Raw genomic sequence first — 18600 nt, forward strand, 5'->3', positions numbered from 1 at the left:
AACAACTCCCCAGTTGTGTGAAAGGCTTTAACCTCGTGTACACACACACACACACACACACACACACACACACACACACACACACACACACACACACACACACACACACACACACACACACACACACACACAACCTGCTGCGACTGAACTGAACTGTACATTGCTGCTGCTCAATGTGAATTAATGCTCATCATTGTTACCACATTGCACAAGACACATTATGACTGTGAATTTTTTGCACATGTGGTCACAATAAACACTGATACATAATGCAATAAGAAACATGTAACAGCCATTACTATTGCACTACATGTGTAGTTGTTGCTTCTTTACACTTTGCAAGCAACTCCTCAATTGTATGACACACATCTCCTCACATCACCCTCACATATACAACATATTTTCTTATTTTTCTGAATATTCTTAATATTTTTATTCTACCCCTTTATGCTGGTGAAGAAAAGGATTGCACAGTAAGATGTATTCTTATTCTACCGTACACATGGCGATAACTCTTGAATTTGGAATCTTGAATTGTCTGCCAGCACAATGTAAATATGTGATATTAAAACGACTTGCAGAAGTTTTTTTTTTTTTTAAACTCCCTGCCAAATTTTGTGAGATTAAATAAAATAAGCAATGATAATATCTTTGTTGTTTTCTGAATTCAGAAAAAAAACACCAAACATATGGAGAGTTTCATACTATTATACATAATCTGAGAAATAATTCTGATCTGTACAAGAGACTTGTGATGTTAGCGGCCCAGTATGATGTGCTTACAATAGTAGAAGCTCCCGTAAAAAGAAAGAGGACCTGTTGCTCCAGTTTTTGTGGTAGAAGCTGATAATCGTATGCGGGAGGTGCGACAGCTTCAGCCTGTCTGTCTGACTGTCGCTCACAGCTTCAGTTTTCTTCTCAGTGAATACAGTCTGGCAACTCGACTCATATTAGCATTACAGCAACTCTGATGGGCGGACCAATCAGCAATCAGTGTCGGTGGTTAACCGCGTTTGTCCCGCCCCTCCTTCACTGTGATTGGACGGCTGGTGACAGTGACGAGCACAGAGTTAATATTTTTCAACTCTTGCTGACTGTAAAAAAAATGCAGAATGATTAGCGCCTAGAACAGAAAAAAAGCTCAGCAGCTCGTCAAGCTGCTGCCGTTCATTTAAACAATTAAAAAAAAGATGCTGTTGTCAGGAAGAAATGCTCTGCCACCTGTCAGAGTGTTGGCCGGTTTCAGTGCATGCTGATTGGTTAAAATTAACCCGATGTCTACGCCCAACAGGATGGAACAACTGCAAACAATTCCCTATGCAGGGTTTCCAGACCCAAATACACAAAGTGAAATTTGGTCTGGTCGCACCAGCCACAACAGCACATGAAGCATACATTTCAGAATCAAAACCTTTGTATCAGAGGGTGGAACTGAGTAGTTTTTATTGATAATCTTCATTATTAAAATTACTTCACTGTTTGCTTTTATGACTTACATGCTTATTGATATCTAACTGCAGTAATGTCATTCTCTTAAAAAGCAAATGTGTGAATGTTTCCATTCATCAATTCCAAATTTATATTAATTGTGACTCTGAGATTTATGGAGCAAAGGACAGCTTTTTACTCTTCATTTGGAGATACACAGTTGTGTGTGTGTGTGTGTGTGTGTGTGTGTGTGTGTGTGTGTGTGTGTGTGTGTATTTCTCCACCTCCTCTTTTCTCTCCCTCTTCCACTCTTGCTTTCATTGTGCAGTGGTACACCGTAGTTTCCTGCTGCATAGAGTAGATTTAGTCATTAGGCACTCCTTCTCCCTCTCACTCTCTCTCTCACACACGCTGAAACACTTACGCATACTGAAACACACACTCATAGAGAAGTGGTGGCTAAGCAGGATTTTACACAAAAGGTGCGAAGAGAAAGAAAGACAAGTCAAAGGGAAATAATAAAAAAAAAAAAGGGTCAAAAGCATTGACTGAATCCTAAAAGAGTTGCCACAGAGTGACTGATGGTGAGCTGGTGACGGAGCGATACGCAGTCTGCAGGTTGCACAACTTGTGTTCAAGGCAAAGGAGGAGTCTCAGTGCTGCAGGGGAAAACACTCAGCTGTTCAGCCATGATGATGTATCTGTGGGTAAGTTTGGGATGTTGTGAATGTGTGGGAGCTGTCTGTGTCTGCTTTGTACTGAATATTTGCCCTGTTGTAACAGATCTGTGAAAAATGTTTGGTGCTCAGTTGGATCGCTCGTTAGTGATCATCAAAGATACATTGCAAGAAAAGTATTGCATTAGTTATACTGAGTGTGTTAAAATCTTAGAAGTCACTGAGATGTTCATAAATGATGAATGCAATCCAACATTGTACATAATGTTCTATAATAGTACCCCAACAGGCTTCAGTATGTCTGCTGCTAAACATATTTCAGTTCCACTGATCCTATTCATAATTTAACCAGTGAATCTAAAATCTAAACCTAAAATCTAAAAAAAAAGACCAACATTTTACTGAAGTCAGGCTATGAAGCATCAATTATATTCTATTACACATTGGGATTGTGCTGACAAAGATAATTACTGGCTGGACTACGTTCAGCCGCAGCACTTTTTTTTAAACTGCGCTCCACCATTTATGAACTGCAGCAGAAGTTGTGAGGATGTCGTGTGTGTGAGAGCCGCGTTGACAGGACTTCAGAAACACCAGCACTTCAATCAAGGGAAGACACGAGGTGGTGCTTTTGGTTAGATGTAAATACACGTTACGTTTAACGTCACTGTGGACTTTTTTGAATGAATACAGACCACCATGTTGCCTGAACTATAACCAAGTACTGTGAGCATTTAAAAGAGAACCATGAAACATTAATAATGCTGTTGTCACTATAAGTAGATGTTCAACTTCATTTTTGGTGGAAAAAAACATGTTGTTAGTGAGCATCTTGTGATTTGCCAGACAAATGAACATTTCTTAATAGAAAACAGCCTTCAAAGTGTATTTGTTGTTGTGAGTATACTCGGTTGCACTCGGAGGTTGTTCGGAGCAGCTGTGGTGATGGAGGTAGAGCGGGTTGTCCAGTAATTGCAGGATTGGCGGTTCGGTCACCCAGCTGCCTCAGTCCACATGTCGAAGTGTCCTTTGGCAAGACACTGAACTCCAAATTGCTCCTGATGGTCATCCCAGCGCCTTGCTCGGTGGCTCTCTCCTATCAGTGTGTCAGTGCAGGGTGTGTGTGTGTGTGTGTGTGTGTGTGTGTGTGTGCGCGAATGAGAGGCAAATTTGTCAAGCACTTTACTAACATAAATGTTGTCAAAAATTGTTAATGTGCAGAAAATGAAAACAAGGTGAAAATAATCGCTGACTCGGTGTGCGGTCGTTGCTTTGGTTCAGTCTCTTTAACCTGCAAACAAGTGGTTCATTCAGGTCCATTTCAAGGACTCGTGAAGTTTCATATCTTCTAAGTCACTCAGTGCAGCTTCATTTTTGTTTTAGCACTTTTGTATATTGATTTAATAGTTACACTATAGGAGTCTCATTCACTAAACGACTCATCTTGGAGTTCATTGTTTTGTTTGTAACCACCATGAACATGTGTGCTCTTTGACATGTTAACCTTTGCTGTAGAGACAATGCTGCACCATCGATCAGAGCAATAAGTCAGTGAGTCATACAGGAACGGAAATATCGGCTATAAAAATAGCATCTATCCTAAATCAATTCTTTACACAGATCTGTGCATTTAGTTTAAAAGTTATTACTAAAAGCTTAAAATCAAGTCAATGGCAAGGATGTGGAGTGATCTGGTCTTATCTCTTAGAATTTGCTAAACATCTGGCAATAAGGTTTTGAACAAGCGTTGGGAGACGGTCTTTTGACTGAACAATGGACAGTGCATTAGTGGATACCTTGATGATTTGTATGTCAAAACAAAGCTCAGAAGCAAAGATCGAGCCCATATTGTAAATCATGGAAGGCTTGACGTTAAAGGACGGATTCTAAAATCTCTTTTAAGTCACAGGTCAGGTTTGGGGGGCGGAAATAAAGGACGTCAGTTATGGACTCCCTTTCTGTATCTGCATACAGCTTTCGAAGTGTGATTTAAAGCTCTTAATCAGGCGTGCTGCATCAGTTGTGATTAATGGCCTGACGTTACACTCTATAGTCTGCTGGAGGACATGTTCCACACATGTGCAGTCAATCTGCATCTACAGGAAGACGTATTCACAAACTGTGTGCAATTTCCATCTACACAATTTTACCATTTATCTTTTTTATTGTTTTACAGATGAATTGTAGCAATGTGAGTAGTGACAGACCTCTTTAACAGGTCTGTCCTTATCGATAGAATATTTTATTCACAATATACTGATAAAACTATTCCTTTCTTCTTCTCTTCTTGTTTTTGGCAAAAAGTAAACATCCAGAGAGCGTCTGTATGTCCGACCTGCCCTGGGGAGACAGACTGCTGAGCAGGCAGCTGCAGGCTCAGCAGTCTGTCTCCCCATCCCCAAACCGACCACTGAACCAGCCGACTAACAACCGAAGGAGCCGATGAGCAGCATCGTGTTGAATGGAATGTCAGTTGGCTTAATTGCAGAAGGCCTCTGGGAATTTATTTTTGTATTATTATGAAAAAAGAAAAAAATTAAATCCTTTTTAATGATACGAGTTCAAACACTGTCACTATTTTTTTTTACATAATTATAATTATATGAAACCAACAGCTCGTAGTCTGTATTGGACGCTGGACACTTTGAATCATGGAGCGACTTCATCTGTATTTAAATGACAGCAAATGTTAAACTCAATCCTAATAATTAGTCAGGCTTTTCCACTTCTGGTTTCTTCTTTCCACTTTCACAGCTGCTTATTTGGTTGGTACGTTAACAGAAATCTGCTGACGATTTTATTCTTTTATTCGTTAAATGTAATGATAATTAATTCTAATTGAAGCGGTTAATGTTTACGTTATATTTATTTTAAGCTATCGTTAATATTTAGATAATTTTGCATTCAATAATTTTTCAAATAAAATGACATTGAAACTGAGAAAGATGAACATTTCTTACGAGAGTACCAGTCTTGTATCAAATAGTAAATTCCACTGCACTCAGAATGTTGCATGTCTGCACAGTGTTATATATCCGTGGTTGTTTGGATGATAGAGCCCAATGTGCTCTCTTTTCATGGGGCATAAAGTCTCGCTCTAAGCGACTACAAACATTAGACCACTATTTTTCTTTTTTAGTGCAGGAAATCTGCTCTTTGCACCATTTCTGATAAACAATGCTACAGACTAGCCTGTATGTAAGGTAATAATTATACCTGAAAAAGAATCATCCATTTAAGAGATTTACAGACACATACCAGATATATTATGCACGGCAAATCAAAGGACTGAAGTTTCAGTAATTTTATCTGGCTTCAACCCAACGAATGCTGATTTTAAATCACTCGTACAAATACGAAAAAAATATATTATTGCAGCTTTCTCAAAATTAGCAAAATGAGTATCTTGCTAAATTGTTCAACCTGCAATAAGAACACGGCCATCTTGAACAGAGCAGGGACTGAATATATACACAGATGTTGAGCCATTTATTAACAATTGACTAAAATTTGTGGAAAATTTACGTTTTGCAGATGATAATCCTCATTTCATTTGCATTTGATAAATGTAGTGAGAATTTAAAACTTGCTCCACACGATCTCCAGGACAGAGTTGGAGAAGGGTTTACACGTGAGATACCACCGCAGTAATGGTGTCTTGCCTTGCCTCGGCCTATACATTGGATTTATCCCAGAGGAGACTATAAATATAGCTATATCTCTATATACTGAATTGAAGCACAGCATGTGATGGGCCGATGTAGAGTTTCTCACTATTGAACTAAAACCGTCATCTTTTTCTCGCCCTGTTCTGATGTTATTGGATAAATGGTCTCCACTTGTCTTGCGCTTTATCACCTCCGCAGTCCCAAAGCATTTCACAGTTCACACATTCACTCCCTCACACACATTCACACACTCTCGGCATCAGAGCTGTCATGCAAGGGGCTTCCCTGCCATCAGGGGCGACTTGGGGTTAGTTTCTTGTCTGAGGACCCCCCTCCCTCCCTCCCTCCCTCCCACACACACACACACACACACACACACACACACACACACACACACCATCAGACCCACCGCAGCCCTGATAAATTCATAAGCACACCACACTCACTGTATTTGAGAAACGTTGAGTGTTCACATGATTTTATTAGTGATTATGTTCTGAAGCAAAACCATCTCATGTTATATAAACGTGGCCAAGGTTGGATCACATGTTCAAACTGCCTTGCCTCCATGGAAGAAGGTCTTGTCTTAAAGCTATCATACTAAAGTCTCCCCATCATGAAAACACCCTACGATAATTACATTTATAGGAAAAATAATTAATGAATCTCTCCCCTTCAGATGTCTTATAATTTCTGTGTGCTTACTGACCCCAGGGCTTTGGCAGTAGGAACATGTTAATTGAAAAATATTAGGCCACCTTTAATGAAAGACCGTTTTAATACTTTTTTTAGTAAATCCTATCCTCTATGCAGCACTACACTTCATTTGAAGAGTTCATGTTTAAATGAGATTACAGACCCACCATAAAGTAGACTGCCAACCCAGAGAGACCGAAACAAATTTACAAGAAGATTCACTGTTTTAAAAAAAAAGTTCATTGCTTTCATGAATGAGGAACTCAACAAATCTATCACATTACCACTAAATTTCCCTGGGGCTCGGTATAAAGTTTTCTTGAAATTGAGAATGCGCCTCATTTCTTTACGCTTTATTAAGATTCAAATCTTGCAGCTCCAAAGAAGAGATCATTAGAATCAATATTCAATTTGAGAGCTGCTGCTTGTGATGTGGGGCTGCGCTTCATAAAAATGTCAAAAAGATTTAGCTCCAACATCCACTGGAGGGACTGCTTGCATTTGTTGATATTGATTTGAAGATATCCAGAAGAAAAGTTTTAGCAGCGGCATAATGACGTAAGAATGAAATGGAAAGGCAACAGAATAAAATAAATGCAATAAGTGACTCATTGTAATAAATCAGATGTCAAAAAATATGATTCTGTTTGAATAAGAGGGTGAAGTTTTTACCTTATAAACATTAAACAATGTGATGGAATGAAGAGTTAATTTGCAAAGACAGCTTCATTTTTTATATTTTTCTTTACTGTGCATTCAGGTAACAAGAATCAAACTGATGCCGAGTTGTTCTGATTTAGTAGAAAAAACTCTTTATGAATAAATACCTTTTTTTTGGGGGGGGGGGGGGGGGGGGCGGCAAAAGTGGATAACTCCACAAAAGTGAATCTGAAACTTTTTGTTTACAACCAGTGACTGAACTAACCTCAATTTTTTTGTTATTGTGTTTTATTTTTTTTTATTTTACAGTGTTCCCAAGTGTAACTCCATACTCAGAGTTATTTATTGATACTCGGTCCTTCACCATATTCAGTTTGACTCAGTATTTAGTGTGACTCGATATTTTAGTTTTTAGTGTTTTACATTAAATTGTTAATCATCCTCCTTTCTGATTTCCTGTCCCGTCTGCTGACGTGCTGACATCCCACACCAGCCACTGCAGACAGTTTACCCAGCATATCAGGTTTGAAGGTGTCCCACTTCTTCCTCTAGCAGAAGTCCCTCCTGTGCAGCTTCCTGAAGTCTCCACAGATCCAGGCTTCACTGAGATAATTGATTGGATGAACAGTGTTTTGCTGCTGCAGCTTTGAAGTCATAGCATTGCCAGTGTTCCCGCTCCACATGGATGTTTCCATGTCTCCGCATAGTTTCCAGGTAGTTAGAAGGCAGCAGTATGGATTCCAGCTCCCTGACATTCTGCTCCAAGCACACGGCCAAGTAGCAGGAAACTGGCCACAGATTGGAAAAGTGTCATTTATTCTCAAGTCTTTGAATTTCTGCTTCCGTGGGGCAAAAAGTATTGATGATACATTTGTGATTTTCCTGTTAGAATTTACGTTTTCTTCGCCTGTCTAAGAGGTACAGAGCCGGTTGTCTGCGTTTTTCATCATCTGTAAGTTTTGGATTCTTCACCTTTGATCAAAATTTAACACAAGTGCTGCACATATCTTTTGACCGGTGTCCAAAGCCAGTTTATAGTCTTACAGCTGGAAGAATCCTTCTGCCAGGTGAACCACAGCGAGCGCAGTGGGAGGCTCTGCAGGAAAATGTCTTAATGTGGTTTCTCACTAATTGTCTCTCGGCTGCCTTTTTATTTGAGATGCGAGCACCGCTGCAGTTTTCAGGCATTGTTACATTATTCTGCATCTGGGACTTTTTGACACCTGTAAAAAAAAACAATATGTTTATTTCTTATATCTGTTTATTGCGTATTAACACACTGCCCATTCTTGTGAAGCTGATTAAGGTTAAATGACTTTGTTAACAGCTGATAAATTGTTTGAAATGATTTTAAGTTTAAAATCTTAGACATTAACATTCAAGACGTCAGTTTTATGACAATTAATACTGTGTGTTTGGGTCAGGAAACTTTAAACAAAATAAGATAAAAACAAAACAAAAAAAACATTGATATATGAAAAATGTATATTAGTAGAACTGTGAAGGCAAAACTAGAAGAGTAATAAATAAAGGTGGTTTGTTCTCCACAAACAATTAGAGAACAAACAAAGTTTAAAAGAAGTATCCACAACATAATTATGATGTTTGCAGACGGATATTCGACTTATTCAGGATGAAGTCCTTGATGTTTTTAGTCTTACTGGATTATCCACTTTACGTCTTCACCGTTTAACTGGCATTATATTCAAGTAATATTATAAATAAAGAACTTCATCTTGGTTTAAGGTTCGATTTGTAGGATTTAGTGCAATGGGATATAATATGGAATACAATAATGTTTTCATCAGGTGTGGGATCACCTGAAACTTTTTCGTTACCTTAGAAAAATCACTTAATATCTACACAAGGAGCAGGTCCTCTTCCACGGGGGCCGCCATGTTGGATCGCAGAGTTCTGGTTCCGTTATGAAAATAAGTTTCGGTCTCCTATTTATTTATTTATTTATTAAACCTTTCAGAAGATAACATCACAGATTCTTCAGTTTCCTCAAAATAATGCATCTTTGAAAACGACTTTAAGCCAAAGTTGCCCAGAAATCCCTTGTCAGACGTCGTATCTCGGCCTGAACAGTCCCAGCCACGTTGCATCGCCTAAAGTGATTCCTGTCTGCTGATTTATGAGAACATTTATTGATTTGTGTTAAAGAATAAAAGTGAAGTTGTACCACGTTGACAATGGACAATAATGACTTTTGTGACATAATGTACTTACTTTTCTGGCAGTCTTTTGTGAATTCATAATTACAGTCCATTGTTTTTTTTTTTTTCATTCAATGTTCTTTCTGAGTGTAAAATCATCATGTCGCACGGTACCGACACACTTAACAAGCACTAAAAACAACAACAAATCACATTAAAATACCATCACAGATTCAAACAAAATAATGCCAACAAACACAAAAGAAGAGGCCTGAGGTCCTTTCAACCGTCATCTAAATGTAAACTTTGTCAACAAAGGATGGTGTTTCTGCAAATGAACTCTTCATACGTAAGACATGGGTCAGGAATTAGGTTGTTGTTGTTTTTTTAAAGGAAATTACCATTTCAATTAAATAGTCTAAGATAACAGAGTTATAACAGCTTAGAGCAAAAACTCCTTTAGAAAAAAGTTACTCGGACATCTCGGCACTACAAACGTTAAAATGATGTGTGGAAATTAAGGCTCAATACATAGTGAGCTTGTCTAATGAAAATTTGAATACTTTTGATTTTCGGTGATCGATGTGCATTTTCCAAAATAATTTAATTATTACAACTGTAACAAACACAAATAATGTGATTTCAAATCATTCAGACATCTGGCTCACGCGTTCATATAAAACATTCGAATGTGGACCTTGTCTCTGTGGAACAGCTTTATGCTAAATCTGTCTAATTCTGGACCTGCTGTACGTCTTTATTTTTCCACGTCCAACCATGTTGCTTCATCAAACATGAAAGTGTTCAGGTCACACAGACCTTCCGCCGACATCAAACATCATTCAGCTATGATTTTGTGTGGGCAGTATAACGTATAGCAGAGAATTTGTCTTTGTGTGCTTGTGCTCAGAGGGCTACTGGTGCAGAACACAAATTATGTTCCCTGTGTTGTAGTCAATTATGCCGGGCTTCCTGAGAGCTGGCTGAACAGGCACTCCATATATTCCAGCAGAACAGCAGAAATATGATGTGGGAGCAGGCCGAGCTGACGGATATTAATGGCAGGCACTGCAGCAAGGCGAACCGAGCGCTGTGCTGATACTTCAGGAAAAAAAAAAAACAGTCTGGATACACTGAGAGTTTTCAGAGGAGGACAAATCAGTGCAGAGCATTTTCACAATAAATGGACCTGGAGTGTTTGATTCAGGGTTGTGTTGGAGAGGCCCAGTCACTGACCTGCAACTTCCACAGCAAGCTTACGTTGAGTGCGTATTTCTGTGTATTAGTATGAAGATATTCTGTGATTTATTTGAAATTCGAAAGTTGACTCTTGACTTATGGTGTGTTTAGACTGAAAGCGAAGGGAATTATTCCCGTGGAGCGATTTCACACAAAGTCAATGCAAAGACGTGAATGTCTCATGTTTAAGTTGAAAATATTTCACTGGAGCGGTCGTACTCGCACCAGTAACGTGATATGAAAATTGGCTTAACATTTGGTCTGAACACAACATTACAGATGGAAAATCTGGATCTCCAAAAAACAACCAGAAAAACAAACCTTTTTCTGAAAGGATCAGAACTTAAACAGATTATTTTACTGCTGAGACTGCAATGTAAATCCCATTCAACAGGATGAGGCTCTACAATTATAAAGCTGTGATATATTGTTAGTCCTTGTATTAAAACTTCTGCCAATTATTTTATAACATATTCAAATCTTGTGTTTTGAATTTAGTTGGATTTGGATAATGTCTTGGTAAGGCAGTTGCAGCCTGTGACGTGTGTGTGTGGTGACTTTCTCCATGACTGGATGAAAGACCGACAATATTCATCAAGTATGGGATAAAAAAAAGTGTGTAATTAACTGAAACATATAATCCAACATTCACGGCGACTTTACACAGTTTTTAATCAGATGTGTGGAGGTGGGATTGAACTTCCCCTCCTATCTCTCTTAACCACATACAGCACTACAAATGTCTGTTTAACTGGGTTTGAAATGAACTAGTTTGTGTGTTATGTTGCTCAAACAAAGCGCCAGATTTGAATCACAAAGTCTCATGGAGTCCCTATCGAATGGCAAAATGATGATGCTGTGAACAACTTTCTGTTGTTCACAGCATCTTTCTCTCTTTTTCAATTCATTATACAATCTTTAGAACGTACAACTGTGACGGGCTTCAAAGAGAGAGTGTGAAAGGTTCTGCTGCTGCAGGATGTGGTCAGACAGGAGGCTTCATAGATCATTTGAAGTGTAGCTGTCAGTACTTTAACTTTCCGGTAACACAAAGATGAGTTTACCAACAGAAATCTGACTTCAGCCTCGTTGTTGGTCATTTGTTCTCTTTCATCTGCTGATCCAAATCTTTGTTCAACTTGCACCAGTTTGCCTGCTACCTTTTTATCCAGCAGCTGTCTTGATTATTGACCAAATGGCCTATTTGTTTCACACAAGTAACCATCACTATTTACTAAATCGCATTTCCCTGCTCGCTGGGCTCCAGCAGGGCTCATTCAGCCACATCAGGCCTGTTATCGGCTATATCATCAAGGTTGAGGCGTTTCCTCGCTGCGCTTCAGTCAATGGAGCCTGTGAAAAGACAGGCTTCTCTGCCTAACAGCTCGCACCAGGCAATCTGTACTAACACACACACACACACACACACACACACACACACACACACACACACACACACACACACACACACACACACACACACACACACACACCAAGGCAATCTGTGCTATCTATTAGCTGAGGGCTGAGGGTAGTCTATTCCCCATGCCCTGAACAGTACTCTCCTCCTCAGACATCTTCTCAGATTCAATCAATAGGAGCTACCTCGCCACAGAGAGAGGGCTGTCCATGTGTGTGTGTGTGTGTGTGTGTGTGTGTGTGTGTGTGTGAGTGTGTGTGTGTGTGTGTGTGTGTGTGTGTGTGTGTGTGTGTGTGAGTGTGTGTGTGTGTGTGTGTGTGTGTGTGTGTGTGTGTGTGTGTGTGTGTGTGTGTGTGTGTGTGTGAGAGTGTGTGTGAGAGTGTGTGTGTGTGTGTTCATGTCTGTGTTCACGGAAGGAAAAAAAGAGGGGCCGTAGGGATGCAGGTTGAGAGATGGAGTGGGGGCTAGATTGAGATGGAGTGATGGTAGAGGCGGAGGATGAGGAATGCTGATGCTGCTGTCTTATCGCAGACGATGTCGAACCAGAGCACCACAGACTTTCGCTCTCTTCAGGCCCTCCTCCTGCACTGATACTGACTTTTTAGTGCACTGCCAACACATTTCAATCCAGCCCTGGCTCAGTGTTTTGTAGGTACAAATCAAACTCTGCAGTCACCAACATACTAGCTCTAGTTTCATGGCCAAGGGGGCAAATGGAGGGAATAGCTGGGAGTTACTGAGGCCCTAACATTGGTAGGGCCCCTGAAAAAGCTTCAAATTTAAACATTGTTTATCTGTAGTTTTACAATGATTCAACTACATCTAACAATATCTGAACGAATCCACAAAATACTGGAAACCAGAGTTCATGTTTGTGATTACACCTTGTATAGTCTGGGCTGCAGTTGTTAGAAAATAATGTACCAAAATTCTGCAAACATAAAAATATTTTCAGTGAGGTTTCAGCTCATTTATTTTAACAACGTGTATTATGAAAAGAAGTAAAACTGTGACCAAAACCAAACAGACCGAACAGTTTTGTGATAGTGGATCTGAAAAAACAAAACGACAAATAAGTGCAGCTGCTGTTTGTGAACTGGTCAGGGCGTAACGTTATAATTGACCTGTAAATATGATATTAATTCAAGTCATTTGGTAATCATGGAACTACGTGAGTGCAGTGATTTTTTAATCAATCAGACTGCCAGCAGCAGATTAAGCAGTGGTCTGCTCTGTTTGGATCCTGTCTGGACTTTATCAGTTCAATACGTCCAGTAAATAGTTACACCTGTGAGATCTTTCTATACAAGACGCCTCATTTCCATCCTGTCGCTGCCTCTTCAACATCATTCAGAACATGTGACTGATTTTCAGGCTACCGTAATAACCTACTAATAATACTCATTATCGCTTATTTCTTTATGAGCTCTTAGTGCCACCAGAGAACATAATTATACACATGCACTTCAAAGTGCCGACAGACCTGCTGCTATTTCATGCTTTTTGGTTCAGTAACTTGTCCAGGCATGACCGTGGATGCTTTCAAACCGAGGTGAACTGAATAAGTAAATGGCTCAGATTTTTGTACTTTGCCACTGTTCATAGTGGAGTGATGCATGTTGTGGCAGAAAGACGAGCCGAAGCAAAGCTGGCAGTATTGAAACTGAAACGGTGTCATTAGAAATAATGAGCTACATGAGCTTATGAAATTATTCATTGGTGATATTTCTCTGTTATGAAATCAGCAGGTGGTGTGTTATAATGCATTAAAACAAGAAAGCAGTATGTGAGTGGAAAACACTATCAACAAGTTCTGAATCATTAAAAAAAACTAAACTTAATTAATTATATCAATTGGCAATAATAGAAACAGGTCCAACATTTAGTTTGTTTGAAATATGAAAACATATTTAACAGTTTTGAGACTGTTCTACAGTGAGCGGATCGTATTTATTACTGCTATCAATTACTACTAAAATAAGCTACAGTACAGTTTTTTCATTGATTGGCTTGTGTCACCAAAACACCTGCATATTTAGCATTTATACCAAAAGTTTTTATCAATAGTGAACAAAAATAACAGGCGGTTATTGGAGAAATATTCTGGAACATTTTGAAGGGTTGTCTTGGAAAGATGGAGATATTATGGAGGAGAGCCAGGTGAATGTAAAGTTGGTCTGGAGTGTTGGTGATAGAACAAAAAAAAAGATCTTGATGAAAATAGTTCATGAAGCCATAATGCAGATCATTTTGAAAAAAATGACAATTGTGCATGCAGTTGGAGAAGTTTTGATGAAACACGTTTTGTTTGAAATGTCTGTTAAAAAATGAGAAACTTGATAAAAATCCATTTGAAAAGCTCCTTTTCCTTTGAAACATCGGTGAGTTTTATTCTGCACTACATAACTACTCTGATGAAAAGTTATTGAGAGGTAATGAGCATCACTGAATGTCTGAGTACTGAATTTCAAACACCAATGTGATTTTAGCCAGTAATTTATTAAAAAAAATATATAATCTGTATCATGAAAAGTCCTGCAGCTTTGGTTTCCAGCAGTTCCTGTTCACCCTGTAGAGAAAACAGCTGGATTGATCTGATAGTGAAGAAAATGTTTTAATCTGATGATCACAAGACAAGATTCGATGAAGGTTAAGTTTTATATGCCTTTTAAACTGATGTGTGGACGTTTATCCCCAGTGTACATGGGGATCCTGATAGCACTGTAAATACTGAATTCCACTGGTTATAACCATTGACTGTATATAAACATGGACGTAGCTCCCGGCTCTGAAAAATAAGGTCGATTTGAAAGTACCATAGACTGTAATACCACCGAGTGCCACCAGAGGTCGGCTCCAAAAAGCCTACAGCTCCATAGACTCCCATTCAACTCGTCTTGTAAAATTCTCAGTTGAGAATGAGTTATCTCTGTGTTGTTAGCTAAAGTCACTCCTTCTTAGTAGTTTTCTGGAGGTCCATCTGAAAATAATCCCTCATTCATTAGAAAATAAACTTAAAACGTTTTTTTTGTTGGTTTTTTTTGGGGGGGGCGGGGGGGTCTGTTTGATTGACAGGCCTGTGGTGCAGTCAGGTTACAGCTGTCGGTGGGCGGGATGTAGTCAGATTTCCAATCAGATGCACCGCTCGCTCCTCCCCCAGCTCGTCCAAATATGGTCACTTCCTGCTCCAAACCGCTCTGAACCAGCAAAGATGGCACCGAACTCGAGGCTTTAAATCGTCTGTTCACAAACCAACAGATGATGTCACTGTTGGTTGCCGCTGGGTTATGGCAAAGTATGATTTCTGCCATCCAATAGCAACAGCTTCCTAAATCTTTTAGAGAATAACTCTCTTCCCTCCTCTTCCCGACAAGAGAAGAAAACTACAGTTGTAGCTGACTCACGGCTGAGAACAGCAGCCAGCTTCAGGGTGAGCCAGAAACACTCTGAAGGAATCTGGAGGTAAGCAGTTGGACATTGACCAACTTGTAAACAATTTCTAAAGTGAGAGTTTACTTTTCAAGCTCATCTCCCTCCTCACCACAGCACGTCAGAACACCATTCCTATTATTTCTGCCACAAGATCTGCTCGTTGACCGTCACTGCTTCCTACTTTCACTCGAGAACAAGAGGTTCTTTGATTCCTGCAATTGAGGAAAAAAATGTCTGACAAGTTAAATTGTTTTTTTTTCACGCATTTGTCAGGCTGATCTCACAGGGAAATCCCAAATGAGCACTGTGGTAGGATTGTAGTTCATGTAGGGGTTGTAGGTGTCTTCCTCCACCCTTGTATGCAGTGGAGGTGAATGCCCTTCTGTTTGTGATGTACAAGGCAAATGAGATATGACAAACTCAACAGGAATAGTTTTTCCTCACTGTTCGGCAACATCGCATATATACTGTGTCCTTCATGGCTTGTTCCATTTCTTTAGTGGCGCTATATGATGTCACATACACTGTGTGAGCAATAGAAATTCAGCATGCCATCTGTTTCCACCAAATGTAAAATTGTAGCTGTAAATCATTTTATGTAAATCACTGTGGCATATTGAGTACTTCTGGAAACCTTGGAACTCACCACGAGTTTAATGATGGACCTACCAAAGGGTCTTCAGGGGTTGAGCAAAATCTAGGGCGAAATGCAAAATCGACAAGCGACAGTCTGCTTTTAAAGCTCTCTAGCATTTTAATAATCTTGTTTTCTGAAATAATGTAATGAACAATATATTATGGGTCACCGGTATAGTGTCCCTCATATATCAAACCTATAAAAACCAGTCCTGGTCCGGGCCATCAGGGAGCTGTGGCTCTGATTCTTGCACAACATCTTAATAAGCAGTGATGTGATGGATTCAGCAGGAGAACGCTCTACATGGAACTCTTATTTACATATTATTTGCACATGACATGCTCTGATTTACACGTCAGCGCGTCTGTTACAGAGAAATTACACACGTTTCATTCGGTCTTTTAGAAAACACTTGCTGAGTCAGTAAGATGAGCTTTGATTTCAAATTTTCCATTTGTTCATATTTTAGCAACAAGCCACTCATTTATCTGCACTATTTAATTCACATTTGATATAAACTGCTCGTTCTTTACTTCGACCTCCTCTATCATTATACATGTATTAATCCAACAAGAGTCATGCTGTTCGTTGTATTTACTAAATAAGAAAGTTCTGTTTGTACAGAGTTTGGGCTACTTGGAAGCTGTTGATACCGTCATCATGTTGCGTTATATCCACGAGTAGGACACAAAACATCCAATGCTGTGTTCCAAATGGTGTACTTGTGTACTAACACTCACTATTTTGAGTGCATAAGTATGTCAGACTATCAAATACAGAAACATGCACTCAAAATGGCCCAAAAAAGGAGTGTGAAACTCTGGACACAGCCAAGAAGAAGGGGCGTGGCCATGGACGTATTGGGTTTTCAAATTAAAGGCGTGTGATGAAGCTGCAGCTGTTCCTGAACACAACGTGTTTCTTCTCCACTGCTGCTGCTGGACAGAAGAATCAATGTGTTTATTGAGTGTTAAACAGAGGACACAAAAACATGTTGATTTCTGGGTAAAAAAAAGCTGCAGATATTTTGGCAGGTGATGTGTTCACATGATGAGGGTATTTCTGGCCAGTGCAGAGCAGCAGTGTCGATTTGAAACAACACTACTCAACACTATATATGTATAATTAATAACTGAAGGACCAAACCCAAACTTAACCAAACCTGGACTGTAAGTCCATCCTGTCCAAATGTTCCTTACATTGATAAATGGTTCACATGAAATCGCCGGCATTAGTTGTTTTCTCTGGTTAAAACTTGTCTGCTCTACATGGGCCAGTTTGTGAGTGTTGTCTCATTGTTTTAAGCCAGCGCTACAGAGACTGTGAGTGCTTAAAAATGAAACAAGTCCTTCATGCATCCTTGCTTTTTTCTGTTTGTTTGTTTTTAGAAATAGAAAAAACAAAAAATACTGTAATTAGTGAACCCAGTTGAAATTGATTCATTAAGGCTTTGGTTTTTAAAATCTGAATAGCAATCATGTGAAGTGAAATTAATTATAAAATTAAGTAGAAAACTCCCTTGATAACTTATTTGACCACGGTCAACCCGATGCCCTCAAATTATTTTACAAAGACTTTTTAGGTTGGTGTTGATGGATAGAAATTCATCGAAAATAGATTGCGTTGGTAATTCTAACTGATACGGATCAATAATGGTTAAAAGCATAATTTATTTTCTTACAATGGTGTATAACTGATCTTGATAGAATTAATTGTCCTTGAACTGTTCATCTTTCTCTTTCTTTAATTGCCAATATAACACTTGATGTGTTCTCTCTGTGTCATAAGATCTTTGTTTTGGCCTTTTAATGGCTTTCTCTTCTTATTCTTCAAATTAAATTTCATGTAATTAAGTGGCTGTTCTTCTAATGAATCAAGGAATCAACCTAGTTATAAAAGCAGCATTTTTATTAAACTTTACTAAACCTATAATTGGCAGTGATGCTATTATTCCAACATATCACAGTTTAAAACAGGGCACTCCATACAAAACATTTTCAAAGCTTCTTACTCACCTCCATTGTAATTTCCTGAGTAAAAACAAATGAGTCAATTAGTTCCTTTAACATAATGCTTTTAAAATTGCAATTGAAAGCTTATGAATGTGAAACATTGTTTTTTATGGGCACATTGAAGCCAAAGTCAGCTTTATACAGCAGGTCAGCAATTGGCTGTGCCTTCACATTGAGTCTGAGTTCTCCAGCTAAACACAGGCAATGTGGTTTTACATTATTTCTCAGCTTTAGGTTTCAACCTTTGCTGCTGACATTTGAGTTTCACAAGCAGACTGAATGACCGTTGCCGCCAGTGTTCAATTGCCTTGCTTCGCCATGCGTGGCAGGTAAAAGACCACACAGCCACAAATGGATGTACACTCACACTCATAGTACACGACAAACACGGTTACACACACGCAGCCACTCTGAAACTGCACTGCAGAGCAGAGTTGAAATGTGTGTAGCACAAATACAAATAACAAAAAGACCGCATGCCTCAGCATTTCAGCAGAGTGAAAAGGGCCTCAGAAAAAAACAAATACTCCAATAAAGGCTGGTACTAAAATGTAGGTTGGCCTGAAAAAATA

At 39.1% G+C, this 18600-nt stretch overlaps 1 protein-coding gene across 5 annotated transcripts in view; it reads left to right on the plus strand.

The window, feature by feature from the left end:
• LOC138214246 (RNA binding protein fox-1 homolog 1-like) overlaps positions 1-18600 on the plus strand; it is a 278008-nt gene that overhangs the window by 127208 nt on the left and 132200 nt on the right. The window contains exon 1 of one of the 5 annotated variants that reach the window (XM_069175652.1): positions 1918-2135. The exons of the other annotated variants lie outside the window; for them this stretch is intronic. Within the exon in view, the coding sequence (XP_069031753.1) occupies positions 2118-2135 (18 nt within the window). The 5' untranslated portion in view covers positions 1918-2117. Of the gene's footprint in view, positions 1-1917; positions 2136-18600 lie in introns of those variants that run through there. 5 annotated transcript variants of the gene reach the window in all.

The sequence above is a fragment of the Embiotoca jacksoni genome, unplaced genomic scaffold, assembly GCF_022577435.1.
Source record: "Embiotoca jacksoni isolate LCO1_2020_lvr unplaced genomic scaffold, fEmbJac1.0.p SCAF_69, whole genome shotgun sequence".
In the NCBI taxonomy this organism is placed as follows: domain Eukaryota; kingdom Metazoa; phylum Chordata; class Actinopteri; family Embiotocidae; genus Embiotoca; species Embiotoca jacksoni.